The sequence below is a fragment of the Morus notabilis genome, unplaced genomic scaffold (genome assembly GCF_000414095.1).
Source record: "Morus notabilis unplaced genomic scaffold, ASM41409v2 Scaffold271, whole genome shotgun sequence".
NCBI lineage: Eukaryota > Viridiplantae > Streptophyta > Magnoliopsida > Rosales > Moraceae > Morus > Morus notabilis.
The window spans coordinates 286,453-311,205 of NW_010365721.1; the positions used below are offsets into that span (position 1 = coordinate 286,453).

At 33.0% G+C, this 24,753-nt stretch overlaps 1 protein-coding gene across 4 annotated transcripts; it reads right to left on the reverse strand.

The window, feature by feature from the left end:
* Positions 1 to 3,028: 3,028 nt before the first annotated feature.
* LOC21403655 (MADS-box protein SOC1) lies at positions 3,029 to 23,429 on the reverse strand. 4 transcript variants are annotated; one of them, XM_024172459.1, is made up of 8 exons: positions 23,250 to 23,429; positions 22,317 to 22,521; positions 12,793 to 12,874; positions 5,980 to 6,041; positions 5,736 to 5,835; positions 5,117 to 5,158; positions 4,796 to 4,837; positions 3,029 to 3,480 (listed from the first exon to the last, which is right to left on the reverse strand). In XM_024172459.1, the coding sequence occupies exons 2-8, from the start codon at positions 22,496 to 22,498 to the stop codon at positions 3,340 to 3,342; spliced, it is 651 nt and encodes a 216-aa protein (XP_024028227.1). In that variant the 5' UTR covers positions 22,499 to 22,521; positions 23,250 to 23,429; the 3' UTR covers positions 3,029 to 3,339. The 4 variants fall into 4 exon arrangements, with proteins under 4 accessions (XP_024028227.1, XP_024028225.1, XP_024028226.1 ...); XM_024172457.1 differs by having other exon boundaries at positions 22,317 to 22,512; positions 22,957 to 23,429; XM_024172458.1 differs by lacking the exon at positions 23,250 to 23,429 and adding an exon at positions 22,957 to 23,029.
* Between the last annotated feature and the right edge of the window lie 1,324 nt (positions 23,430 to 24,753).

Sequence of the window (24,753 nt, forward strand, 5' to 3'; positions counted from 1 at the left end):
TTATGGTCCTATTTTGTACAGCACAGAAATTGCAACTTGGAATATCTTGATTAATTTTATTTTCTAGCAAAGATGTACGTTGTTCCACATGGCAGAAAATATTGCACAGTCGATTCTTCGCAAGATACATAGCAGAAAATATCATATCTATTATAGCAGTAGAAACCGTAAGAACTATTAATGCTAATGTCCAAGAAACTAATTGATACACGTTTTTTCTTGTCAAAGCCATTTTTGAAAAAATCACCAATATGTTTTATCCCAAGAATTGCTCATTAGAACTCATACCAATGACGTAATCTATGGCAGAAAAATCTTATGGAGAATACTTAGCAACTTTGATTAACCTTTTCTTGTCATAAGCTGAGAATGAATCTTCTAGATTTAAGAATGCTAGATAAAGGAGAAAGTTGGTATTTACCTCAAAAAAAAAAAAAACCATTCAACCCTTAAAGTTGCATATCAAAACAGTATAAAATAACTCCACACAAAAATGATATGAATTAGGGAAAGGAAGTATTTTTCTATTTTCTTTTTTTCTTTTTAAGTGATAAAAGACCTTTGAAATGTAGTGGGCGCTTTTAAAATTATGGGGCTATTAGAAAAGATTAGAGAAAATTACAAAAATTGACCCTTAAACACATCCTTTTAGAGTTCTACTTTTTTTTTGTTGTGATATGCTATCTTTTTTTATAATAATTTATCAAATTATAGATAAACATTTATCAAATTTTAGACAATAATTTGTTAAATTACGCCCGTCACCGGAGACCGGCGACCCGCCGCTAACGACTCTGTCAAATTATCGATAATAATCTATCAAATTACTTACTCCAAATGAGAAAATTTTAATAGGCCAATGTTGAGACTTAAAAATCCTTAATGGTACCATTTTAAGGGATATTTGTCAAGATTATCCGAAAGATTAGGTGTATATTGGGCTTGTTGAAATCAGGGCTATTACTAAGAGTTAATAAGAGAAAATTGTTGAACTTACCCTTAAAGTGCATGAGTTTGAATTTTTATCCCGAACTCTTGATTAATACATTTTGAATAAAATAGTTATTTGACTAAAAATGATATTAATTAAGAGTAATGGATAAAAATTCAGACTCATGCACTCTAAGGGGTGTTTGTCTCATTTTCCTTGCTAATTAACATTAATAGATAAAATTACTGAACTTACCCTTAAAATGCATGGATATGAATTTTTGCCACTTACTCATAATTAATACCCTTTGTTAAAATAATTATTTGACTAAAACGGGTATTAGTCAAGAGTAGGGGGTAAAAATTAAAAAAATCATGCACTTTTAAAGGGTATTTGTCAAGATTTCTCATAACAATATAATATAGAGTGGTTATATTTACACTCATATAATTTATAAATATCCACAATAATTAATACTCATCTAATGAAGATTTGAAAAATCTATACTTTTATAGATATTATTTTCATCATACCTAATTGAACCCTCTCATGCAATTTTAATTTTGATTTCCTTTATAAGATAATATAATTTCTTTCATCTATTAATTTTATATTTTTTAAAAAATTATTGTAATTCTTCAATGATTTTTGTTTTTTTTCCCCCCTTAATTGGTGAATTTGTGTTGATCCAAAAATCCTTCCTAATAATAAGATGGATGACCAAACACTTAAAAACGCTTCTGAATCACACCAATTTGTCTGTTGCTCTCTGAGGGTGCACTCTTCATAAGCTGTAACAAGTTGCATTTCAGTCCTTGCATTTATTTATTTATTTCAGAGTCGGACTAAAAGGAAGAAAGAAAAGAACTGCTTCGAGTTCTAAATATTTTGTTGGAAGCACTATAGGTAGGTTTACGGAAACATCATGATTGATGACACTTTAAATAGAAATGAATATTTGTTGACAAATACTTTAGACAATTAATTACTTTGAAAAATATTTTCTAATGTCGGTGCATACTTTTTTATTTTTTATTTTTATTTTTTGAAAGAATATTATCTATCTTTATAGTTAATGTGGGAGGTATATTAGTGGATTTTAATGCAGATAAATTTGAATAAAAATAAATATGATTTAGTGAGATATTAATAAATTTAGTGGGTGCAAATATAATTACTATATAACAAACTACCAATTGTATATATATAAGATTTTTTTTAAAAAATGAATAGGGGCCTAAGCCCCCACGGCCTGCGTAGGCTCCGTTACATACAAAACAAGTTTATTGACCTGTCCATATATTAGTAGAGTTTTGGGAGAAAGAGGGAAATAGGTTAAAATTTGAGATGAATTAAAATTAATAGGTCAATAGTTTATATAAGTTAATAAATAGGCCAAATTATTGTTTTCGTCCATAACTTGTCTGGTTATAAACCATAACTCGACAAGTTATTGTTCATAATTGTCCATAACTTGTCTAGTTATGAACCATAACTTGACACGTTTGTCCATAACTTATCTGGTTATGAACCATAACTTGACAAGTTATGACCTATTAATTTCTATAACTAAAAATTGACCTATATACTTTCTTAAGCTTTTCATATTGGTCTATTTTCTACTATTTCCCTAGAGTTTTTAGCAGTTTTGCTCCCAAACTTTTTGACTTTTAGTAACTTGAGACACTTTACCCCCTTTAATTTGCTAAATTATTGTAATGTACCTCATTTTTAATTTCTTGGTCGATTTGGGGTTAAATGATTTGAGCAAATTGTGTTAGGGCTTAAATTGACAGATGTGGTGATTTTTGATCGAAGGTGAGGCTGACGTTAACTTTTCTATTCGTCAGCTTGACTGTCATTAATAAAATGTTAAAAGTTTTAAGGGACAAGTTATCAAAACTGAAAATATTTAGGAACAAAAGTGCTAGAAACCTTATATTGGCTTCTCTTCTAACTCCTCACAAAGTAAAAATTAACATTTTTGAGGGTCTAGACTCCAGAACGAGAGGTTTCATTGATTCTTTTATAAATCCCTTGTTCGAAACTATACTTGTATTCATCACATTTTGTTTCTGAGACTCGAAACAAGAATTTTCTATTGATGGAACAAAACGAGATCAAAAGGGCCATAAGAGAAAAACATTGGAGTTTCTACACAATACATACACTGCACCAACTAGCAATATTCAGTTACAGTTTCTGATTACAATCATGAATCATAAATTACAACAAAGTACCAATAGGGCTACTCTCAAGTTACTATTGCTAGCATTATTTTCTTGCCTTATAAAGCAAGATTAAAGTAGTGGAATATTCTAATAGAGGCTACGGAAATGTCTTACAATTGCCTCAGCTTATCTAATCCTTCTTAGGCATGTTTTTTACCTTTCTCCTAAATCCATCACTTATTTGAAGGAAGGAGCTTTTAGTCTTGTTTCTGGTAGTCCAATGAACAGTTCAGTCTCCACTTCTGAACTGGGATCACTTTCTGTGTTTGGTAAGATTTCTCTCTGCTTATTCAATACTTGCAATGGTTTACCAGCATACTGCATCCAAGAAAAGAATGGAAAAAATGACCAAGTGAAATAGCAACTTTATAAAGAAATTGCCTTGGATATTTTCTCAGGTGCTATTTATTGTCACGATAGTGACAGACCTTTTCGCTTTTGTCCGGTAAAAAAGTTTCATAAGCAGAATGACTCGAATATCCTACTGAACTCTTAAGGATTTTTGACCTTGCAAAGATTTTAGATCTAGAAACTTAAGAAAATTTAATATCCCTTCATTTTAGAGCGTGATTTATTCTTTACTCGTTATGAGTCACTGTGTAACATCTTCAAATTTCTATGTTAATGCTACAATTTGGTCGTTGGTTAAGAAAATTACTCTCCAATGCAACACAATGCTTGGTGTTAGACATCTATGTAATTCTCTGAATCATTTACAGAATATGTGTGATATTCTAATCCTACATGATTATGTGTACACTGTAAATATGTAGCGCAGTTTCCTGATTTCATGTTTTATCAATCCTTTATTTGTGGGGAATTTATAGAATAGACCAACTTTTCCTGGATAGCTTTGCATTTTTAGTATACATTGTACTTCTATCGATTCTTTTCAAATATTAAGAATATCAAACTTTTTCTATATGCTATCAGGGGCGAAGTCTCAAGCATACGATGCTGACAAGGCTGGATCAACAAAGGTCAGAAGATCAACTATTGGGTATTTTACTTTCTCATTGGGGTAATCTAAAAACCTGGAGTAAAAAGCATATTGGTGGCAAAGTCAAACACTGAGACAGAATTCAGAGCAATAGCTCACAAAATATGTGAGCATCTGTGGAGAAAATTCGTTCTTGATGATCTTAAGATTGAATGTGACAACAAATAGGCCGTCAATATTGCTTATAATCCAGTTTAACATCATCAAGCCAAACATGTTGAGATGGACAAACACTTCATCGAAGAGGAGATAGCAGTCTAATATGCACACCCCAGATTCGAACACAGAGACAATTGGCGGATATCTTAACCAAGGGGTTGGTCAAAACTTTTTTTCAAGAGACTACAAATAAGCTGGAAATGGATATTATCTAATCACCGGCTTGAAGCGGAGTGTTGGAAATTTTGTGACTTTCTTAATTATTAAGAGAATTCTGTGTAAATAATTAGTGCAGGAAACTGATCAAATCAAAAATAGCTATTAAAAAACATAATTAAAGAATACAAAGTTTAAAATCGTTATTAAAGACCAAAAAAAAAAAAAATTAAAGTAATAATATAGCTACTAAAAAAACTGACAATATGCAACTACAAATAAAGACGAGCAAGTAAGAAAATAATAGTAAAAGCCTACCTTCTCATAGAGCCTTGCATTTTCAGCTTCTAGGACCTTTTCCTGGATTGTCATTAGAAAACAAGGCCACCACGAAACATTAGTCAGCTACTAATGTTTACCTCCTAATGCTTTCTTTGAAAGACAACAATGCAACAGTGAAGCAAAAGAAACTTAGCAAGCATCTTTTGTTGCTCAAAAAACCTAAATGAAAAAGTAGACGTATTTCAACTCCAATCTTATTATTTATAGGATATGGTTATCAGTCACTTTTCTGCACAAGATCTCTGCATAGACTGATCATACACTGTTCCCAAGAAACCGTTTATGGTGGCAGTTTACCTTTTCTTTAAGCTGCTCAATCTGTTCTTTGAAAACCTGATTCTGAAACATAGAGAAAATGATTAAGCATGCATTAGTTTCCGCCAAAAATGAACTGCATGCAGACCTAGTTACTGCCAAAGATTTGACCTACTATCCCTTTTTTGTTTTTTTCGTTCAAAAGTGAAAGAATGGCAAAAGCGTATCTCAAGCAAGAAGCAGCATATTGAGAAGATCATTCATTTCACTTTTCACAGTGCATAACAAACAACGAAGTCATGTTACCAAACAAGGCCTTGTTTGCTTTCAAAGATTTCTACTAGAATCACTTGTAATATAGTGCGTAGAGACTTGGAAGCTTAGGGCCATTGCTCTAGAAACACAAGCACAACTAGGGCTATAACAGTTTGCTAATTTTTATTATCTTTCTAATTTTTGATAAATGATGAGGAGCAACTCGCATCAGAAGGAACTAGGACATCCCGAGTTGGTACGCCCTAGATCCTCCCCCCCTCCCGCACCAAGCTCCTTACTCAAATTTTATTAAAAATAAAAATGAAGTACCCTAACAATAGAAAGGGAAATTACAAGGAAACCAAAGGACTTAATAAGTTCTAAAACAAGTGGCTAAATGATAAACCTTTCTTGCTCGGATTTTAGTGACACTTCTCTCCAGCTGTTGTTCGACTTGTTGTATTTCTTCAATGGAGCTTGTTCCCAGACCCTCTCCCAAGAGTTTCCTGTTGTGTCATTCCCAATTCATCAAACATCAATAAATGCTTTAAATGAGAAAGCTGAAGAACTTCAAAGGCTTAACTGATTCCTGGGTGTACAAGTTCAAAAGAAGAAATGAAAATTAGGGTAGGAAAGGCAAGGCAAAGAACCGCTTTGAAATCTCAAGAAGCTCTATCTTCTTCATCATGGCAGCTGCTTCTTGCTTCAAGTGCTGCAAAATTTAGATTAGAATTCATAAGAAACTCTACAAAAAAGAGACCCCTTATTGATTATCTAGAAAGAAAAATATTGGCATAATGTGTTGATTAAGATAGAAGGATATACTGGCTAAAGTGTCGATGATAGAAACATCAAGTTTCTAGGATTTTGTCTGGCCGCACATCTTTCTATAGAGTCTAGAGTAGGATATTAGAAGTCCCTATGTAGGAGTTCAAATCTGCTGTCCAAGAACTTGTTTACTTTGTTGTCCCACTAATTAAGATTTATCACATTATCTTAAAAACATGGAACTATGAGCATCTCCGAGACAATACTTATATATTGGTGTGCTGCACCAAATTTTAACATTTGAGTAAGGAAGTTACTTTTCAATGCAATGTTATTCTTGGTGCTAAGTTTGGCATATGCCTTAATGGCAAATTTACCACCAAATATACCATATGTCAAATTTTAGTATGGGATTGCTATTGGTTGATGATATGTTTATTTTTGCATTTAAACATTACAATATTAGCATTTTCAAATTATTTTAAAATTAGAAGTTTACTTTTACAACTTGCAAAGCTTAATAATTGTAACAAAAATTAGATTGAGTATTTAAAATAGCATTGCGCATTACAACTGCTTAAATGAAAATAAGATATCATATGTATCATTTTCACACTTTTTGATACAAAATATGCCATTGACATTAATGTTTATATTGGAGATGGAATAACATAAATGGCTTTTCAACTTAAAAGTTTAAATAACGTGCCAAACTTTGATTAGTGAACAACAAGGAGAACATGATTTTCGAGTAATAGACAAATTTTTCTATAAATAAAAGCACTCCATTTGGTTTGAGTGTGTGTGTGTGTGTGTATATATATATTGTTTAATTTGTATATATATATGTGTGTGTGTATACACGTTTGCTTGTATGGTTGAAAATGTTTATTGAAATGGTTGGTACGTGACCTTTTTGTGGTTCTGTGTTCCTATTCGTATATAAGACTGTTTTCTACAAGAGTAATGACAAAGATCTCAAGTCATTTACCGTTTTCTTAATCAAATTATGTAGGTAAAGTGACATTTTTTAGTTAACTAATCAATTTATGGAAACACGTATTGTTTTAATTGAAAATTAACAACTTAACTATTTACTAAGTCATTTGGTTCAACAACTTTGATAGAATAAGTAATTTTGTGACATCTCCACGTGCGCATGGAGCGAGCAAGAATCATACAAATATGAGTTTGAGTCATTTACTTCAGCATAATAAGCGGTTTAGAACGTTCTCAAGTTTTCTGTTTTTGGGTTTCTACAGTTATTACTTGCTCCGGGCTATTTGGTCTATGAGAAATAGGGTGGTTTGATAATGCAGTCCCTAGTTTTCGTTTCCTTCGGCTAGCGGTGAAGCAGGCTGTTGTTGAGGTTGGTAAGCTCAACAAAGATTGGTGTTATGCTGGCACGGACGCAGATGGAGACTAGTGGGGGCACGTAGAGGAAGTCAATATATATATATATATATATATATCTTATAATTATTTTGGAGATATGTACATTAGATGTGCCCCCACTGAGTTATAATTTATTAGGGCCTTCAATCTTTGAACTTTGTATTTTCTGGTGAGTGTTTGGTAACCTCATCTCCTATTTTTTTTCTACTGTAATTTCTTCTTATGATCTCAATAAAATTTATTACTAAAATATATTCAGTTTTACTTGATATTTATATTATTGTTTTGTAGCTTGTAAATATCGCCTTCATTTGTGCCCCCACTCATTTCCATGCCTAGCTTTGTCCCTGGTGTTATGAGAAATTCTCAACAAGAGTTACTTGCTTCAAAGCTTTTGGTCTTGAAATTGTGCCTAGAAAGGCTCCAAAGATCTTTTATGTTGTTTGTAGGACTCCTATAGGAATGGTCTAGCTGGGGAAGGTGCAGTTTTTCTCAATTGTAGAGGTTTTTCTTAGAAGCTTTCAACATCTTCTATGGTGAGTGTTTAACTATTGAAGCTGAGATGTGGACTATTATTATGGCCATTAGATTAGATTGGAGTAAGTGGTGGAGTCACCTTTGGTTAGAAAGTGATTCTCCTTGTGCAGTTCATCTTTTTTGGTGTGGTTGTTCTAAAGTTCCATGATCTCTTCAAAATGCTTAGGTGAATACAATTGCTGATTATTTGGCTAATTTCGGTATAGTTTCTAGGTGTTATACTTAGTGGCATAATGCTTCAAGGTTTGTTCTTAAAGAGTTTGGGTTAGATATTTCTGGATACACAATATATAGATTCAGGACTTGATTTTGTTGTTTTTCTCTTTTTTTTATTTTATGTAATTTCACTATTTTTCCTTTTCTTTTGATAAGATAAGAGATTACAAGTCGGTGACTTGTTTTAATTGAAAAGAGAGGGGGGGAACCTCGCATGCAGCAATGTTTTAATTGACTAGGCGCGATGTTTTCACTTTTCATTGGTTGTTGTGAGCGATCAATTATTATTAACAGCTGCACCATTGGTTGTTAATTTGTTATGAGCTGGTATCGTGATGTTCCAATATTCAAACCAAAACAAACTAAAGTAAAGGCATTCAGAACTGAACAAAAAGAAACTATAATTATCTTTCGGCCACTAGCTTAAAATTTCTCACTGATAGACCTTGTCCTCCAAGGTACTTTTCACTTTTAGGATTTAAGAGCACTCTTTTACTATGGAGACATATTGAACACTACGCGAAATTCACGTATCCAATTGATCCGCGAAAATTAATCTAATCCAAAGTTTTAGATCAGATTGAAAATAGTTTTAGATCGGATACGGATTGAGATTTTTCCAATCCGAAGGTTTTCAATTGGATTGCGAATTGAGAACTTTTTCATCTGCAAATCAGGCTGAGGGATATGACTTTTTTGAGATATTGGTAATGGGAGAAACTAAGCCAAAAATTGAGTGGATACTCGATTAGGGTGTACTTACCACATGTGCCCCAAGAAAGAATGGTTCTCTGAATATCTCACACTAAAGACAGGAAATATTCTCATGGGAAATAATCAGTCATGCTCAGTCATTGGGATTTGTACTATCCCCATAAAGATGCATGATGGAACCTCTCAACTACTCAGAAACGTGAGACATGTTCCAGACCTCAGAAGAAATCTAATCTCCCTTGGCGCTTTAGATGATGCGGGTTTTTCACAAGGCTGAAGGTGGAGTCCTCTGGGTGCTAAAGGGCTCTCTGACAGTAATGAAAGGTCAAAAACTACATGGCCTTTATGTGTTGCTTGGAAACACTGCTGATGGAGTTGCTGCAACAGTAACTAAAGATGGTCATCAAGCAGAAATTTGGCATAGAAGACTAGCTCATGTTAGCGAGAATGGGCTACAAGAACTGGGCAAACAAGGCCTCCTAGGAAAGAACAAAATCAGCCAACTCAATTTCTGCGAGCAGTGCATTTTGGGGAAGCAACACAGACTTAGCTTCTCACTTTCTGCCTACTGAGCTAAAGGACCATTGGACTACGTACATGCTGATTTATGGGGGCCAGAAAGTGTTTCAACTCATGGAGGCCACAGGTACATTCTTTCCATAGTAGACATTTCTCTAGAAAAGTACGGATTTATGTATTAAAATCCAAAGATGAATGTTTTGAGAAATTTAAACTATGGAAGGCATTAGTTGAAAATCAAACTAATAGGAGATTAAAGACCCTTAGAACTGACAATGGTATGGAATTTTGTCATAATCTGTTCTCTAAATTTTGTGCTGAAAGAGGTATTTTAAGGCATAGAACAGTGAAAAAGACATCCCAACAAAACGGGATAGTGGAGAAGATGAATAGGACTATAATGGAAAGGGTAAGGTGGATGTTGTTTGGAGCTGGCCTAAGCAAAAAATTCTGGGGTGAGGCATCAGTACAACATGTTACCTCATAAATAGGTGTCCATGTAAGCCCATTGGCCTAAAGACACCAGAGGAATGTTGGACTGGCAAACCTCCAAACTTAAGCCACCCCCGGGTCTTTGGTTGTGCTGCATATGCCCACCAAAGAGAGGGAAAATTAGACCCTAGGTTGATTAAATGTATTTTTCTAGGCTATCTCGAGGGTGTCAAAGGACATAGACTATGTGTTAGGAATGGCCCTAGTTTCAAAATAGTCATTAGTAGAGATGTGCTTTTCAATGAAAATGACATGCCCTATTTAAAAGAAAGACAAGATACTGCTATCTCTTCCAATGATGTAGGGACAAGCCTACCCCAACACAGGAGCTTCAATTTGAGGTGGACGATAATGGCCATTTTGAGCAAACCGATGTGGAAACAAATCAGCCTACAGCAGGCTTAGAGCAACAAACTAGTGAGGCTCAAACTGATCATCAAATGGGTCAAGAAGTAGCTCAACCCGAGACTGCCTCCAGACAACCATCCCCCACTCGTCAGGGACTAAATGACTACATGCTGACAAGGGACAGTCAGAGAAGACATATTAAACCCCCTGAAAGATATTCAGGTGGAAATTTAATTGCTTATGCCCTCAACACCGCATAGGATGTAGTCAGACTTGAACCAAACAGTTATCATGAAGCAATGTCAAGTCCTCAATCCAACAAGTGGGAACAAGCTATGAACGAAGAAATGGCATCTCTAATGAAGAATAAGACTTGGACCTTGGTAGATAAACCAAAGAACAAAAAGCTAGTTGACTGCAAATGGATTTATAAAATCAAAGATGGAATTACAGCAAGTGACTCCAAGAGATTCAATGCAAGATTTGTGGCCAAGGGGTTTACTCAAGTTGAAGGAATAGACTACGTGGAGGTCTTTTATCCAATAGTCAAATATAAAACAATAAGAACTGTTTTAGCAATAGTTGCTCAAAGTGATTGGGAGCTAGAACAAATGGATGTAAAAACTGCTTTCTTACATGGAGATTTGAATGAGACAATCTACATAAAACAGTCCCCTGGTTTTGAAGAAAGCAGTTTGGAAGAAAAGGTATGTCTGTTAAAGAAGTCCCTTTATGGAGGGGTTCAAGAAGAGTGATTATGACTCATCTTTGTATTACAAGGATGCTGGAACAGAAAGAGCAGTATATCTTCTACTCTATGTAGATGATATACTGATCATAAGCAAGGAGTCTAGTGTAATTAATCAGGTGAAATGCTAAGTTCAGAGTTTGATATGAAAGATTTAGAAAGGGCTAAGTGGATATTGGGAATTAATATCAAGAGGAATAGGCAGCAAAAGGTGTTGTGTCTATCTCAAGAAGAATATTTGAGGAAGGTAGTACTTAAATTTCTATGAATCAGGCAAAGGCAGTTCAGATCCCATTAGCTGGCCATTTTAAACTTTCTACAGATCAGTCACCGAAACTGAAGAAGAAAAGCAAGAGATGTCCAATATTCCATATTCAAGTGCACTTAGATCATTGATGTACGCAATGATTTGCACAAGACCATATTTGGCTTATGCAGTGAGTGTATTAAGTCAATATATGTCCAATCCTGGACATGAGCATTGGAGGCAATGAAGTGGTTACTTAAATATGTGAACAATACATTGCAATATTGTTTAATTTACAAATGTAACTCTAATCACTTGGTCTTGGAAGGTTTTGTTGATTCTGATTTTGCAGGTGACGGAGATAAGAGAAGATCAACTTCAGCATACGTCATGACACTTGGAGGAAGTTACATCAGTTGGAAGGCACAACTACAACCAATGGTAGCTATTTCAAGTACTGAAGCAAAATACATTGCTGGAGTTGAAGGATTCGAAGAGATTATTTGGCTACAAGGATTACTGAAAGAACTCAAAGTGATGGAGGGTTCTTCTGTGATATATTCATATAGTTAATATGCTATTCATTTGTGCAGGAATCCAGTTTATCATGAAAGAACAAAATATATAGATGTGAGACATCACTTCATCAGAGACAAGGTTGAAGAAGGAGTAATTGAGCTGGAGAAGATAGGGACTGAAGATAACCCAACAGATATGGCTACTAAAGTTGTTCCACTGAGCAAGTTTCAAAAATGCTTAGACTTGCTCAGTGTTGGCAAAACGTGAAGAGGGTAAGTAGAGCCATGACCTCACAAGAAGTACAATAGTCTATTGTGGCTTCTTCGGTGGAATGAATTCACTTGTAATAGAGGGAGAAAGTCCGAAACAGCTTTGTAGTGAGAGAAAGAGAGAATTTGGGCGTTTGGTTGTTGAGAGAAAACAAAGAGGATTTGGGGTTTTTCTCTTGTAAACGTTCTGGAGAATTCTTTCTTGGGTTGTTTTCGTGTGTACTGAGATTCTCTCTGGGTTTGTGAGCTGTGAGGGTGTAATCTTTGATCTAATAGTGGAAGAGCTTCTTGTGAGAGAGCTCAACTGGGACGTAGGGCAAATTTTTGTTCGAACCTCGGTAAAACTCTGTTGTGTTGATTGTGTTCTTTCTCATTCAGATTTATGAGTCTTGTGTTAGTTTCAACCCAACAAAAGGTTTTGGATCGGACACAGATTGAGATTTTTCCAATCCGCAGTTCTGGATCAGATTGCCGATTGGCCTTCAATCCGCAAACACCCCTATATATGTGTGTGTGATTAAGAAAAGTAAAAATTCTCCTTTAAAAGAACAAAAAAAAAAAGAAAAGTAAAAAATCAAATGGGATGGGACTGGTATTTCTAATGATTTATGCTTGAAGATAAGTTTCTCAATGTTCATTTTGCCGCAAAATTAGGGGGCTTTTTTTTCACACTTTGATGAATATTATGTACCTGCATGTTTTGTTCAACGGATTTGTTGTTGGTTTGAGTGTCTTTTGTATGCCTCCTATAACGTTCTATTGTTGCCTGCATGCTGAAGATTTCAGACAATAGTGTAATTACAAATCCAACACAAAGTAGCCAAAAAAAGTGATATGCAAAATCAATCGCTCACCACAGTAACAAAACGAGAGAAACCAAACATTGGCATTGATCTCCACAAATCCCGACTAGAGAAAGGGGATTAGAGAACATGCGCGACAGGTAGAATCATTAATGGGGTGTTTAGTTCATGGGTTCAGAACCATGATTCATAATTTTGATTTTTTAAATTCAAATTTTTTTGTGAGAAAAACACTGTAGAGAATCAAGAACCATGATTCAGAACCAATGACGAACATTTGAAACAAACGTCCCATTAAAGAAGCACGGACCTCCTAGGAGCCAAATAGAGGATGGGTTTGTTTTAAATATCATTAAATAATCATTAAACTAATTGACATTATGTTAGAAAACCGGATGAAGTTTGTTTTAAATAATATCATCAAATAATCTGAAGTAATTAAAGATAAAGATTTCACTGCTCAAAGGCAAATGTGGTGTGGATTATTTGAGCAGTGATTTGATGTAACTGCTCCAAAATCATAGCATATGAAACTTTTTATAGAGCTACATGGAGCTAAAAAAACAAGAGTGTGACCTACCTATTCCAAGTACTAATGAACATAAGCATTTTCTCAGTTGTACCAAGCATTAAGAAAAACATCAGATAGACAACGAGAATAACCATGATCACATTCTAACCTTATCAGTCATACAAAAACTGGCGGTATTGTTACACAACATAAGTTGATGGATGGTCATTGGTCATAAAAGAAATGTTGAAATGCAGATCTTGAAATCCTAAATACTTCTGGTTCCATATATGATAAGCGACAGTATAAATATATATTGATCCCAACCGTATCAGAAACCCTAACTATCGCAAATCATGTACACAAGGTTATGGATGTGCAGCTCCAAACCAATGGAGCAATAATTTGTCCTACTTTGTAGAAGAACCAATCATGAAATAGAAAATTTAGACACAACTTGAAAGAGAAGAAGGGATAATAACTAATATCTCTCCTGTGCTTTGTCCAAAATGCTAGGTTCCATTATATTTTCAAGAATGTTAATGCACCAATCCTTTAGGTTTTACAAATAAAAATTTTACAAATTGTGCTAAAAATGTCCCCCATATTAAAAATCTACAGCCAGAGTTCATGAAAATATGTACATATGGCGAAATGCAGCATTCTTAAAGTACTAAGAAGGTTTTTCTTATTATCCCAGGAAAAAAAAAAAATCATGTTTATTAAGCATGGATAATGAAGAAATATCAAACGCATTTGACGATGCCAGCATCCCAAGAAGTTTGTGTAGGTCGAGTTAAAACACTATATGTATCCTCAAATCGAAGCTGTACAAACTAAATACAGTCTTAAAGCAGAAATTAATATTGAAGAAGGCTAGCACACAATTCTAAGACACAGGTGGTTCAAGTTATGATGACATTGTAACAAGTAAGAATTGGTGTTACTATATCCTTGCATTGATTTGTGAAATTGAAAGAGTTTAAAGCTCCCCCTTTACCTCTTCTCCTCTTCATCTCAAACCCTGGTATGTATCCTCCCTGCCAAATATGCGAGATCCAGAGTAGAATCTCTCTCTGGCCTAACTTTTTTCTCTTTAATTTATTCTTTTGTAACTCTAGTCTTGTACTACTATCCATCAAGCTAATTCAGATTAGGTCTCGATTCACAATGGTGATGAATCTGTCTTCTAAATCTCACTGTATTTTTTTTTTTTTTTTTTTTCATTTGTGTGTGTTTTTGGGCCAAACCAAAAGTTTCTAAGCCAAATATGTGAAAATTTTTAGACAGGTGAAGATTAATATTTTATAATTTTCGTACCAATAAAAACCTATACTAAAGGCGGAGGGAGTTTGAAAGAAGCTCGATTTTGTGTCCCATGTGGAATCACATGCACAGCAATTGGAGAAAGGGATGTATGCAAAAGTGTGACGGTTTTTGAAAATTTTATTACTAACTGGAAAATGTTTTGTAAAATATGGGAAATGAAAATCTTTTGAATGGTTAGTTAGTGATGTATTGTGGTTTATCAACGATTAACTTGGTGTTTATTACCGATTAACTGGAATTTATCACTGATTAATTTAGCATTTTGTCACTAACCAAACAATCTCAATTAGTTATTAACAAACTTCAACCAATAATCTATCATTTTATCAGTAAAAACCTTAGATAAATCAATGATAAACCATAGTTCATCACTGATTAACCACTATAAAAAGTGGTCATTTCCCTAAAAAAAAAAAAAGGAAAAAAATCGACTATTTACCTAAAAAAAGTTTGGTCATTTATTAAAAAAGTATGGCTAACACTAGTCATCAACCTAACTTTCTCTTGGAAAAAGTATGAGGACAAATCATTTGTTATTTAGAAATATTAGGAGCAAATGTTTAATTCTTTTACTTATTACTAGTTAGAAATCATGTGTAAATTATATTCGTTGAATCTAACTATAACACATTTAAGTATAGTACATTTAAAGAAAAATTAATAAGATAAAACTAGATAATAAAATATTTAGAAAATACATTGAAGAAAATAATATTTGTTAAAATGAGAGAAAAGAGATCTTTAAATAGGGACACATTTGAGAAAAATTAACTAAGAAGGATGCAAGAGAGATGTTGGATTAGGTACGTATTTAAGGCAAAATAGCTTAGTGGAGAAATTGTTTAGAAAAACATATATTAACAAGGTCACTTGTGATGCAATAATATTTTAGAGTACATGAAAAAATATTTAGGCAAGGATAACATCAATAAACAATAAGATAGATTTAAAAACAAAATAGTTTAATGAGCAACAAGAAAAAAGTATTTCGAGAATCACTATTGATATAATAACACTTCATAGGACTAAAAAAAATAATTAAGCAGGGACACATTAGAGAAAAATAATGCAAGATGATCAAATTAGAAAAATAATATTTATAAAATATAGTGGTTGAGAAGGCCATTAAAAAAAATTTTATGGCATATTTTCAGGAAATCGATTATCTTCAATAGATGGTGAGCATACTTTTTCAATAGATGGTGAGCATACTTTTTCGAATAATTTCAATTTAGTACCATGTATTATAATAAGATTTATCTTTTAGTATTCCGTATTTTTGATAATTTTAAATTGGTACCTCAACGTTTTAAGAAATCAATTTTTGCTACCCTAAGGTTGTTTTTTAGGACATGAAATGTCAAATTTGCCTCTTTTAATAATTTTTCATTTGGTTGATATGAATTTTGAATTATAACAAATTGCGATTTTCTCAATTCAAAGTTATAGATTGTGGATTGAAAACGGAATGAGATTTTTTCAATCCAAAATTATGAATTAAATAACAGATTGAGCATTTTTCAATCCACATAATCCGTAAACCGAACTATATTGTCAAATAGCTGATAGATTTTGCGTCAAAGACTTAGAATTTTATGTCAAATTTAAAGCCTATATGGGAGAGCTTCTTAAAAGCTGCTTTTGACTTGTTAAATCTAAAAGTTGCTTCTGGAAGTGTTAGGATTATCTTTCATAAATGCTTTGACTTTTTAGAAGAGCTTCCAATCAAAGTCAGAAATTATGACTTCTACAAAAAGCACGTAGACTTTGAAACTTAATCCAGAGTTTAATTACGGCATTATAAGCTTAATTTCATTACTTTTATTACTTATTAGAAAATTTAAAAATCATTTAAACCCATGAAGCACTTTGTTTCAAACACTTACTAAAAAGCCACAGCTTTTACTTCTCTTCTTCTACTGGCTAAAAGTAAAAGTAAAAACTCTGTCAAAACAGGTCCTTAGTATTGTTGTAGGGGATGGATTTGTCGAGGCCAAACCCACTGTTGGGTTTTATACGTTCCATAAAACATATTATCCTCCAAGGACTAAAGAATGGAGTGTGAGCTCAATGGATCGATCTGGAAGGGTCTTTCCAATTGGTTTGATTGATTCTGCCCGAATCGTCCTCGAACTATGTCGGAGACCACAAAGACAGTCAAGCCATCCGAATTGACTGAGGAAGTCAAATCCCCCAAACAACTTGGGAACATCCTGAAAAATCAAGCTTATAACCGCTCATGACTTCGGATATCCCCAACATTAAACGTGACGAGACACATGGCAACGCCTAAGGAGTCCCACAATCTCCATCTCCTTTAGAGGGAAAGGGGGTGGCTCACAATGCAACCCACGAGGAGAGATAACAAGGTCCAGGTGTTTATAAACCTATATAGTGAATTCACTCTCACCTTTTGAATAGGTTTTTAAGAGTGAACCAGTATACATCTCTCATCTCCATCATTTATTTTGTTGCATTGTTCATTTTATTTTCTTGAGATTATTTCTAATTTATTCTTGTTAATATTTACGGTTAATTCTTTTCTAAAATGGCCTAATATGGATTAGAACGGTGATCAAAGCCGAATCTCAATTATTGTTTTGTCACAAGTTTTTAATTAACTTTTGATTTGACTGTAGAGAAGCTAGTCTACAATTGTAATGATTAGATTTTTGTGGAACTATTTTAATTTTATGTTATGTTTGTTTTTAATTTTGTAATAAATTGTATGAGAATATTAAAATGATAGGGACTACAAGAGTAATGTCCGAAACGTAGGCCAATCTACGAATTCACAGAAGTCATTCTTTTTGAATTGGTTTGGATTGGATTGGATTCGGGGTCTAATCGATTGGTAATGGATTGAGATTTTTCTAATTTGCAGTATCAGTTGTGGATTGATCATTTATCCGTGTAATCCGATTTTCACTATGTAAGAGTTAGGTGTAAGGTCAAGAACATGATCTCAAAATACACTTGTAATGGATGAGTTTGGCTTGAGAATAGAGTTGAGACAAACGGTGCACATATAGATCGCGTTTGAGGTAATATATCTGTTTGTAATTAATAAACAGGTTAGCATAAGACCTACCAAACATTACTAGTCAATTAGTTATCACCAAAAGGCACCTTGAGGGGATCCAGCTCAAAAAACTAATAGTAAAAATAATAAAAAAATAAAAGAAAAACAAATATTAGTTAGTCATCAACTAATATTGCCAAAAAGCTTTAAAAGGGCACTGCGACATGACCAACTCATGTAGTGGAACAATCCGAGTACAGGTTTGTTGGAAAATTCATCTGACATATTTCAAGCTTGAGAATTGGAAACTTAAAGTGTCTAGTTTATTTGACCTCATGATTTTCTACACAAACATTTTTCTTAAGGCCAGTTGAGGACTCTTTAAAGTTTCTCAATTTATTTATTCAACTAGACACACTTTCCATAATGTTCAGTCCATGATACTAATTTATTATGCCTTGGTGAAAGTTGTAGTCAAGTGCTGTAAAATGTGTAGGCAAATAGGACATAAAATGGTATTGCCATTCGTTTGATGGGGCAAGCTGAAGTGATGATGAACAAAAGAAATGATTGTTTATATAGAGTAAAGTTTGCGGTCAAAGGTTTGGAAGTATTTTTTCTTTTTTGTGGCTAAAGTACAACAAAAAGAGTGGTATTACCTATTTGCAGGCATGAGTAATGAGTAAGTCTGTCATAGCATGAAACTTTGTACAAAAACTAAGCTAAACATACGACTTTTTAACTCATGACTACATATAGAGTCCAAACCACTAACTTTACATTTTTCATATTTACACGTCTAGAATTATATCCTACTTCACTGGACCAAAATAAACTCTCACTACAAAGGTAGAATGACATAGTAAATCCGGAGACAATTATACTATTAATCTAGATTTGAGACTTGAGAAGATTTTAAGACTACTTGAGACCAAAATCTAGCTAGTCAAAGCACTTTATATGAGTTTCCAACAAAGTCTGTATCAGATGGTCAATATTTTTTATATCATGGTAAGTTCCCCTCACTATAATGACGGAATAGGGGAATTTCTCCTAGATATGATTTTCAGAAAGAGTTCTTATTAGCGTGTAAGAGCGTCAATTAAGTTGGGTTTTCCCTTTAGTTTTTTTATCAGCTAAAGATGACAAGAATAGCCTTCTCTTGATTGTGCATGTTTTACCTTGAGAGATTGGAAGTAACAGTGTTTTTTGCTGTAATTGGTTAATGTGAAACCTTTATCTTAACTTTAGACTTTTTTTTTTCCCCTATAATTCTAATTCTAAGTGTGCGTACTTTAATACCCCCTACCTTCCCCTTACCCCGCTCCCCCCTCCCCCTCCCGTTGTCATAAAAACAAGGATTAATTACAAAATTTTCCCCTGAATTATACCCATTAACACTTTGTCCCTGATCTTTAAAACGTAACATCCATTCCTCTTGAACGATGAAATATTAATAAAAAGCCCCCTCTGTTAGGTTTTTAGCTGAAAATTGACATTTAATTTGCTATTTTTGGAGTATTTTAGAAATTCTACGGTTTAAAATTTAATTTGTATTTAAACGAACTTAAATATTCAAAAAAGAAAAATTCATAAATTTTTTTATTCTACTGAAAAAGATTCAGAAAATTTTTAACTTACATTCAATCAATAATGAATGTATCATAATTAAAAGTTTAAGTTTAAATTAGTTTAAAATTCAAACTAAATTTTAAACCATATAGTTACTAAAATACCCTAAAATAACAAATTAAATGTCAATTTATGTTAAAAAACCAAAGGGAGGGGTTTTTTTTGTTAACATTTCATTGCTCAGGTGGTACATATGTTATGTTTTAAAGATTAGAGGGCAAAGTGTTACAAGGGCTATAATTCAGGGGGGATTTATGTAATTAATCCTAAAAACAATATCAATGTCACACTTATAAGTCTCTTACTAGATTTCAAAACAGAAAATAAAAACAAAATACAAAAAAATAAAAAAGGTAAGATGAGCAAAAGAAAGGGGGAAGAATCAAAAGGGACCGGCAATGAGCAAAGAAAACATCTCGTTCCTCATACATACATACGTATGGGTTGATGTAAGGAAAAGGAAAGTGTTATAGATCTTAAGACCAAATAACTTTCATGAATCTCTAAATTTTCTTTTTAGAAAGGAATCAGTTATGCAAGTTACAAAATAACCGAAGGACGGACTTTAATGATGTTTCCAATAATCTCGAGAAGGATACACAAGTAGAAAGGCCTATAAATGCACACATATATTGGCGTCTGTGTGTATGTGTGTGCATGACATGCGTGCGTACCAAAGAACGAACTTCAATGATGTTTTCAGTACTCTCGAGACGGATACACAAGTAGAAAAGCCTGTAAATGCACACATATATACGCGTCTGTGTGTGTGCATGACATGCGTGCGTAAATCTATATGTATGCATGCTTAGTTAGCCATTCAATCATTCATTTTAAGGACTAACGACATTTTACAAGTGGAAGATTCGTAACCCATGTACATCTTAATTTGGTACATTTTATGTGCTTGTTAATCAAAGATTTATGTTCTACAAACAAATTAGGATTTAGGATGATATTATTGAAGAGCGTTATGTGGATACAAAAATTTTATATATGAAAACCTTGTCGATAGAATAAATTTATGAGTTATGATTACTCGTCAAAATGGACTTAAGGGGGATAAAGAGGAACATAAAAAACAACAATGGATGTTAAGAAATGTAGAAAGAATTACGCGTGCTAGATTAGAACAATACAAAGCTTCACATTTGATATAAATGAACATATAAAGATGAAGCTGAATTCCATGGACGAAAAATTAAATTCTACATGACACATCATACAAATTATATACCACATGAAATAATAATCACAAATGAATAAAGTAGCAAATACTTGGATACTTGATTGTGATAATTAGCAGGAAAACATTAGGTTGGTTTAGATTGTTTCTGTAAACCATAAACATATATCCACAAATGCTAAATACGTGTGTGTATATTTATTCATGCTGTCAATTAAACTTGTTTATCCAGGCATCAAGTGTGTTGTTAATGATTATTATAAGGTAATTAAGCACTATTATAGAACAATATTGGGACGTTTGATTATAGATTCAGAACCATGATTCATGATTCTGATTTTTAAAATTCTGATTTTTTGTGAGAAAAAAACACTATAAAGAACCAAGAACCATGATTCAGAACCATGGACGAACCCTTGAAATAACCAAGAACCATGATTCAGAACCATTGACGAACCCTTGAAATAAACATCCCATATATGTCTATTATGCAAATATATATTTAATCTAATGGTTAAAATATCAACTCATGGTACAATCTATTTCCCAGAAACCAACCGCACGCAGAGTTCTCTTTAGTACTTTTAACAAAATATAACCTGTGTACGTTAAAACAAAGAAAAATGGAACTATTAATTATCACTTTCTCCAACAATTCCTCCAGTACAAACACATCATCAACCACCATATAAAGAACGGAAAAGAAAATTTGACCCTTTAAACTACTCACCTGCTTTAGACCAAATAAGGACGTACTTGAATTTGACACTTATTCTATAAGTGATTCCACACTGATATAGTTCAATCATCCACTCTTTATCGGTTTTCACTGGAAGGTAAATATATGACCACCCTTGATATTCTTTAATAGTTTCATTTCCATCATTTCACAAATATATTATTAATTACATTACTCGATCAATGTTTCAAAAGGTAGTTATAGCGATAAAGCTTAATATATATATATATATATAGTTAAAATCCTAAAATTTTTTGTATTTACTTGCGAGAATCTCTCACACTGTTCAAGTGTCCTAGTACTCGATATATACGCTGCGCTTTCCTAGAAAAACTAGTGCAAGTATTTTCAATGGTCATAGAATTAACAACCGTACGAGTAGAAAATAATATATACACATATAATTTGGCTTCAGCTGTAGAATTTGATGTTATCACAGATTAGTTTTACTGGGAAGTACCCCGCCAATTGGAAAGGAAATCAAAAGATAAATAGATTAATTAGAAAATGCAAAGTACGGTCAATAAGACTTCAGATTTGCACTTATATTTTTCACTATATGTGCTGTTTCCGAAGATGAGTTTTATTCATGAAAAGTGATCAAATTTAAAATCTAATCAAAAGACAACAGCCCACGAATAAAAGGGTTAATTAAATAGACCTCAATGAAGGATTTCTTTCGGAATTTGGTATCCACAGACGTACGGAAAACAAAAAAAATAAAAAAAATAAAAAGAACCCAAAAGAGAAAATTGTAAAAGGGGAGCATATATGCATACAAACATACAACCCTAGCTAATTAATTATAAGATGCAAAAGGAACAAAAGAAGAAACGAAAACAAGGTGCAAATTAAGGGCCATGTCATTAATAATTATGCATGATATTTAAACAACAGACAAAAAAGAACAAATTAAGGAATACCAATATTTGCAATACTCATGAAGAGAGAATTTTGAATTTTAAAAAAAAAAAAGACAATAATAAGTTTTACCTGGAACTTGCAAATTCATTGAGCTTGCCTCTTGGAGAAAAGATAATCAAAGCGACCTCAGCATCGCAAAGGACAGAAAGCTCAAATGCCTTCTTCAGCAGCCCATTTCGCCTCTTCGAGAACGTCACTTGCCGACTTGTCGCATTCTCAATACGCCTCATTTGAGTCTTTCCTCTCACCATTTTCTTCGCTTGTCCTACTTACACTTTCCCAGAGAAACCAAAAAAAAAAAAACAAAAAAACAAAAAACAAAATTTTTATACAGTGCTCAAATCTACACAAAACTCTTAAGAGAGTGAAAGCTAGAGAGGAAATCTTTTTTATTATTATTATATTTTTTTTGAAAGGTCTAGGGAGGAAATCTTACCCAGCAAGTGTTCAAAAAGGAAGATGATAAATTAGACGAAAACTTGAGGTTCAAGTTCTAATCTTTTTCCTTACTTTTCTTTTTTGGGGAAAAAGGTTGGAGTGTGACTAGATCTTGTTCAGTGGTATTATATATATGGGTTTCAAGAAGCCAAACGAACAGGAAGTATTATACCAAATTGGCAAAAGAAACTCAGATAGCCTTTTGACGAGAGTGACAAGCTTAGGATGATCCGGAAAAAGATATATTGACGGAGAAAAACTGTTAAATTACCTGCAGATTCTGAGCAAGCGACCAGGAGATAAATATACACGCGCGCGCACACACACATATATTTATATGTGTGTATATAAAGAAGCTAAAAAGGGTCGTTCGTTTTGTTCTCACAAAATATCAGACTATATATATATATGTGGGTTTCTGGTTGACTGGATCAGAAGACTTCAAAGACAAAGCAGACCCAAATAGTGCCTTGTTCACCCCAGAGGGTCCTTGATATGCTAAAAGTGGAGAAGATCTAGCTCAGACGGAAATCGTGGGAAAAAAAAGAGAGAAAAGAAAATTACCATAAACAAAAGAAGAGAGAAGAGGAAGATGCTTGCCAAATATTACTATGGGAATGGAAGAAAAGAAAGAGAGATTGTAGTTAAGGATTTGGGAGATGGGTTTTGGGAGATCGAGAGGAGATTGACCTTACTTGATCGCAAACAAACCCACCTTTTTCTTTCTTATTCTTGTTGTGTATAATTATTATCAGTCATTTCTCAATCTTGCCCCTCTTCTCCTTCTCTTATTGGACGGTTTCCTTGAACCCCAGTATCCCATCTAAAAAAAAAAAAAAGGAAAAGAAGCAAAACAATAAATATATAATTACTATTAATATTATATTAACTTAGGAGGGTGTAAAAAGAAAACCTCATCATTTGCTTGTTTTGGTAAAAAACAGGTTTCCATAACAAGGACAGAAAATGTTATTTTTAGGTGAAAAAATATAGTGAATAAACGAAGAATAAAGACAATATAAATGAAGATAAATTTTACAAATTCTTTTTAAAGTATGTCACTTTTATACGCTCCTAAACTTTAAAATATATTAGCTCTTAAACTTTAAAATATATTAACCCCTTAACTTTAAAACGTGCTATTTTTATGTGGAATAACACGTATCTGAGAAAAAAAATCATAAATTTCATTAATAATGAAAGTAGTATTTGTTTTCATATTTTTCCCTTTCATTTTTTCATCCCAGCAACTACTACGATAACATAAATATATATGAGGTTTGGTGCCCCACTTTTATTTGAACCGAAGAGCATTTCATAAAACACTATTATATCTAACCTTAAATCAAGCGACAACTCATCGATTGTGTCCAAATAATAGGACGTTTTGAAGTTTAGGGGTGAATAGAAAGACATATTGTAGATTACGGGGCACAATAGATGTATTTTAAAGTTAGAGAGACGTGTTAGCCAAAAGGAAAAAATAGAGAATTTATTTGTAAGAGTGCATGAGTGTGAATTTTTACTTTTTATTCTTAATAAATACATTTTTATTAGTGTAATTATTTGACTAAAACGGTTTTGAATTAAGAATAAATAGTAAAAATCATTATTTATGCACTTTCAAAAATTATTTATCAAGATTATCCTAACAAAAGTGAAAAATTTGCATAATTTATCCTAAAAATTATTTTTTCAAAGAAAAATAAGTTATTAAAACAGTTAGTCGCTAAACTATCAAAATGTGTCATTTTGATAAATTAGTCCCTAAATTTGGTATTTTTTTCTTGGCAATTTTGGTCACTCACAGTAAAATTGACTATTAATTCTCGAAATCTAACAAAGCTAATCACATCCACATTAACGTTTGGTAAGGGGATTCGTACCCAGATTTGAATCATGATTCATAATTCGCAACAGTATTTTTTCTCATAAAAAATACACGTAAATTAAAAATAATTATAATCTCATAATTTTAACCTATGAACTAAACATCTAAAGATACATCAAGCACAAAATGTTTTAAATTTCAAGAGTTTTAAATAATAGTTTCCCAACAAGAGAGTAC

Bases quoted from the DNA above. Each gene is read 5' to 3' on its own strand.
- LOC21403655 (XM_024172457.1), bottom strand. From the start codon at position 23,014: ATGTGTGTGTGCGCGCGCGTGTATATTTATCTCCTGGTCGCTTGCTCA. The intron at 5,159-5,735 runs GTTTATCATTTA...TCTATGTTTCAG, and splicing joins CTAAAATCCGAGCAAGAAAG to AATCAGGTTTTCAAAGAACA. The intron at 4,838-5,116 runs GTAAACTGCCAC...ATGACAATCCAG, and splicing joins TTGAGCAGCTTAAAGAAAAG to GAAAAGGTCCTAGAAGCTGA.